We start from the raw sequence: 5294 nt of genomic DNA, 5'->3' as shown, positions 1-5294 counted from the left end.
GAAGGAAGGAAGGAAGGAAGGAAGGAAGGAAGGAAGGAAGGAAGGAAAGAAGGAAGGAAGGAAAAGAAAAAGGAAGGAAGGAAAGAAGGAAAGAAAAGAGGAAGGAAGGAAGGTTTTGCTTTGGTTCCACTGTTTGGAGCCTGGGGTAAGGCAGAGTAACATGACAGTAGCAATGTGTGGCAGAAGCTTCAGACCTCCTGGTAGGAAGGACAGCAGAAGGGCAGCAGGGCTTTTCCCTTTCTCGTCCTTTGATTCCAGCCGACGGCAAGGTGCTGCCCGTGTATCCAGGGAAGATCTCCTTCTGGTTAACCCTCTCTGGAAACACCCTCTCCCACACACCCTGAAGTGGCCCTTCCTAATTCTCTAGGTCAGTGGATCTCACCTGTGGGTCCCAACCCCTTTGGGAGTCTCACAATTTATAATCACAGTTATGAAGTAGCAGTGAAGATAATTTTATGGCTAGGGATCACCACAGCGTGAGGAACCGCATTAAAGGGTCACAGCACTGGGAAGGTTGAGAGCCTCTGCTCCAGGTGCTTCTCAGTCTGATCAGGGTGAACGCATCAATCATAATAACCTAGGTAAACAATCTACCACCAGGCCGCACTCAGCCCTGACTACCACAATCTTTACCTGAGTTCCTTACAGCTCTGCCTCTTGGCGATTCCTCGAACGTCTTTGACACAGTCTGCTTGGCCACCCTCAGCATTATGGGATGTCTTACAGGTTCCTTCCCCCCAGTCCTGCCCACAGAAGCCCACCTGTACCCCAGCATCCAGAAGCTTCCCAAGAACCTGGTGAGTAGCTACTGTGGCCTCAGGATTGTTTCACTTCTCAGGGGAGTGGCCTCTGGGTAACGTACTACCCAGAGCCAGAGAGGTTTTGGAGCTGATGTGGGTGAGAAAACAAAACAGTCCTTATCCAGCCACAAGGTTCCCTGGAGACTATAGATAGTGATTTAAACCATCTCTGTAGGACAAAGCTGTGCTTGCAAGAATAGTTCAATGCTTTATAAACACATCATTTAATAATAATAGCAGAATGAATCAAAAGAGACTATAATGTAACACACACACACACAACGTATTTATGGGAATCAAGTATGCATAGAAGGCAGGAAACTAGAAAGGGACAAGAGGACCACAGAGGCTTTAAGGGAAAGGGGCAGGAACACATGTACTATGAAAGTAAAAAGGGAAAGTACTAGAGGTAGAAAGGTATGGGGAGCAGAGAGAGTAGGGAGAGAACAGAAGTCAACTAAAACCAAGGACACGTAAAAATACAAAATAAAATTAGAATTAGAGTCATGGCACTTGGTCTGTATGATGGCTCTTGTTGGTCGTCAGCTTGCTACCCGTGGGAAGAAGGGACACCCACAAGTGATGGTTTGCCTGCATCCGGCTGAACTGTGGGTGTGACGGAGGATTTAACTCATGCCTCGTGGATGAGGAGGGTCCAGCCCAGGGCAGGTGGGCCCGAGGTGTGTGAGGAAGCTAGCTTAGCAGATGGTGCGTAGAAACACCCAGCTCCCATACCTCTCCGCATGTGACTCTTTCATGAGGCTGTTCCTCAGTGAGCCATCAACCGCAGCGTGAAGGGAGAGTCCCTAACCCTGCAACTCCGAATTTGCTGGGAGGTGTCGGGCTAAGCCTGATTGCTGGGCACTTCATCTATGCCAGAGCCTGGAGAAATGACTCTTTAGGCAAAACAGACAAACAAACAAAACAAGAAACCACCCAGAACCTATCTGCACAGACACAGTGGATGAAGAGAAAAAAATTTCATTCCTGCCCTTCTGGCCTCAAGTCCACTGTTCTCTCCCGGGCCTCAGTTTTCCCTCAGCATCACCAGGAAGGTGGAGGAAGAAACTATGTGGCCCCAGTTCCTATTCCACCATGCCTTCCTAAGAGCTTTACTGTGCCTGTTCCTAAGTGATATTTTATTCTTTTCTTGTTTTATTTTGAGACAGAGTTTTGCAATGCGGCCCAAGCTGGCCTTGAACCTGTGGCGATCTTCCTGCCTCCGCCTCCTGGGGGCTGGGCTCAGAGGTATGTGCCACCTTACCCAGCTCTCCTGAAGTTGTTGTTTTTTTGTTTTTTTGTTTTTTTTTTAATTTGATGCCGGAAGATCATCAGTGGAAGGCTTGGTCCTTCCCAACGCCACAAAGCCTAGCCCAGATGCGAATGCAGAGGGTAGCCAAGTATGGCAGGCGCCGAGGCCACAGCCCTTACCTGCTCCACACAGTCTGGGATGTCTGGGGAACATGGCAGGGTCCCCGAGCTCTCCATCGACAGCACGTCCTTCAGCAGCTCCTCACACCCTGTGGATGGACAGACGGACGGATGGACAGGGAGTGAGTGGTCTGAGTCTCAGCCCATGGCTGCTCTCCTGACTAATAGGCCTCGGAGGGAAAAGCTGGAGGAAACAGGTGCCAATGTCCTCAAACACAATGGCCGATTTGGGGGTGGGAGGGTCGGGTGAGGGGATGCTCAGTTGCTTAGGGCTGGTTCAGGATGCTGCACAAGGTGTTAGAAAGGCACTTGCTTCTTCCACGGGACTGACTCCAGGGGCACAAACAGAGGGGACACCCGCACATGCAGGAGCAGGCTGAGTTCAGGGAAGTGCCTAAGCTAGGAAGTACTTCCCTCTGTGCTCCAGTCCACCTGCAACCTTCCTTCTTAGCCCAGGCACAGGGCAGGTGTGGTCTGAGCTGGCCTACAGACTCAAACAAATCCCTGCAGAACTTCTTAGTAGGGGTTTCTGGGCTCCCTCCACTCCCCCAATGAGCTTCTGGTTCCCTCTCACTTCTGCTTCAGAATTCTTGCTTTCTTGCTACTTCCTGGGACTCCAAGGATGCTGCGGAGATGAGCTTGCCCAGACCTGACCACAGACGGGAGAACCTGACCCCTCACAGGTGACAGGATGCTTCTGGAAGTAGCTCCCCGTTCTCCCGGCAGCCGGGGGTGGGGGTGCTCAGAAGTCCTCCTGGCCCCCTGAAGCCATTTTCTCAGGAGCTTGGGGGAACATGATGGAAAAGTTGAGTATTCTAAGAGTGTCTCAAAACTGACTTTGGAATTTTTGGGGGAAAAAAAAGGGAGATTGGGGGAAGAAAGTAGGGAATTAGGAAGGGCTAAGAGGAGAGAAGGCAGTTAATAAATAAGGAATCCCTAAGAGACGAGACAGAGCAGCCAGCTCTCTCCAGCTGTGGCAGGAACTGGGTTCATTTGACTATTTTTTTTTTTCCTCTCTCTCCTAGCTGGCAACAGAACCCAGAGCTTTGGACTAGTTAGGCAAGCCTTCCTGACTGACTGAGGAAATCCCTGAGGCTGAAGTGGGAAGTCCTGGGAAACTACTCTGGAGCCTAGTCATCCTAGCAGAGAGAGATAGCAAGAGGAGGAAGCTGACAGGAGCGGTTTTCCTGGGGGAGGCAGATATGAGAAGGCCCTGCTGGTGGGACCTGAGAGAGACACAGCTCCATGCACCACCCATGCCCAAGACCATTCCCCGCAGCCCCCATGGGTCACTAGGAACAGAGCCCATTTTGGGGACCCACCCTGGGCTCTGGGACCCCTGTATGCTGGCCTCGTAGCCAGACAGGACCCCAAAGGGACCTCACCTTTCATGGCGAATACTCCTCGGCAAAAGTCCTTGAAGTTGATTCTCCCCAGGTCATTGGGATCCAAACACTTCACAAGTTTTTCCACCTTTGGGAAGGAAAGAGGACGTGTGTGAAGTACCCTGGGCACCCCAAGAGAAGAAGGTGGAATGAAGTGGGGTGGGGTTCGCCAATTAAGTCAGAAGGACCAGTGTTCCCAGCTTAGTCTTCTTGCCTGGGATCATGTAATTCCCTTCTGTTTAAGACCCAAGTGAAAAAATCATAATAAAGAGGCTTTAAAATAGGGTGTAGTCCACAGCTTTTCCAGACCCTGCCCCAAAGACAGCCCACCGAAAGCCAACAGTCTGCTACCAGGTTCACTGTCTGTCTGTCTTATAGACAGGGTCTGGCTATGTAGCCCAGGCTGGCCTAGAACTCCAGGTTCTCCTGCCTCAGCCTTCTGAGTGCTGGGATTACAGGCATGCACCAGCAAGCCTGACTAACAACTTTTTTCCCTTTTTTTTGGGGGGGGGGGGGCAGACAAGGTCTTATGTGTCCTAGGTTGGTTTCAGAGTTGCTGTGTAGCCAAGGATAACCTCAAATTTCAGGTCCTTCTGCCTCCACCTCCAGAATGCTGGAATTAAAAGCATATGTCACTGTGCCTTTTCACGAAATGCTGAGGCCTGAACCCAGGGCCTTGTGCATGCTAGGCAGGCATGCTAAGGAGCTGTATTCCCAGTCTATATATTTTAGCTTCTTGATATTTTTTTTCCAAATTAGCTTGTACCTTGGTAGCAGCCCTCCATAAGACTCATCCATTCATTCACTCACTCACTCATTCAACAACTGGCCACTGAGCCTCTCCTACATGTCTGGTGTTGATGGTGGCAGCTGGCTAGTTACACATGGTCACCTGGACACACGCATGCACAGTCACCCATGTACACACACCCACGCTCATGCACCTCATTAGTCTTCCCCCAAGTCGTCACCATCTGTGGAAACCGTCATCTCCAGTAGGGGGAGACTTTTTGGTGATGCAGCTATTTTGGGGTTACCCCTACTTTGTAGGTAAGCGTGATAGCCTCAGTGGCTCCCCAAGTTGTACTCTGATGGAATCGTACTTCGGTTTGTCTCTGGTGCCCTGCACGATGGAGAGCAGGTGTCTGTATACATCTTCCTCGAGGAAAGGTTTATAAAACAGGGACGAGCTCTTCCTGGAATTCCCTCTCCAGCTGGGCTGCAGGTGATGGTACAAGAGGATGCTGGGAACACAGACCCACATGCAGGGAAGGGCTCTGTCCCTCTGTGGTTGTCGGCACCATTACCGGCAGGTCTGTCCTTCTTCCTGCTCTGCTTGTCACAAGTGCCAAAGCACAGGCAGGGGGGAAGCCTCACTGGCTCACAGACTCTTTCCTGCATGCCCATGCTTGTCCAGCATGGCTGCTGCAGTGGGCATCTGAATCCCTGGGCACCGCAGTAGTTCAGCATCAGGGGCTATGTTCAGTGGGCTTCAGTGAGCCCAGCCCCTACCACAGCAGCCTCCATTCCTGCGCATGGTGGTTGTGAGCCTGTACCTCTACTCCAGCTTTTTCACCCTGCTGAGTTTAAGGGATAACCCATGGCTATGCAATATCCTAACATGTTTCTGAACCCAGCACCTAGTGGAGCATCCCTTGGATCCAGGCATCCCAACTCT

The 5294-nt window shown here is 51.2% G+C and overlaps 1 protein-coding gene across 2 annotated transcripts in view; it reads right to left on the bottom strand.

Moving 5' to 3' along the window:
- Positions 1–3698, bottom strand: part of Rab11fip4 (RAB11 family interacting protein 4) — an 85062-nt gene extending 81364 nt beyond the window's left edge. The window contains exons 1-2 of one of the 2 annotated variants that reach the window (XM_055620041.1): positions 3617–3698; positions 2232–2320 (exon numbers count right to left, since the gene is read on the bottom strand). In XM_055620041.1, coding sequence (XP_055476016.1) covers positions 2232–2320; positions 3617–3623 — 96 coding nt within the window. In that variant the 5' untranslated portion in view covers positions 3624–3698. The remainder of the gene's footprint in view (positions 1–2231; positions 2321–3616) is intronic. The other variant, XM_055620040.1, reaches the window with a different exon arrangement.
- Positions 3699–5294: the final 1596 nt, after the last annotated feature.

This window comes from Psammomys obesus, unplaced genomic scaffold (genome assembly GCF_907164565.1).
Source record: "Psammomys obesus unplaced genomic scaffold, mPsaObe1.curated_primary_1811, whole genome shotgun sequence".
Classification (NCBI taxonomy): domain Eukaryota; kingdom Metazoa; phylum Chordata; class Mammalia; order Rodentia; family Muridae; genus Psammomys; species Psammomys obesus.
This window is presented reverse-complemented; position numbering and strand designations above follow the sequence as displayed.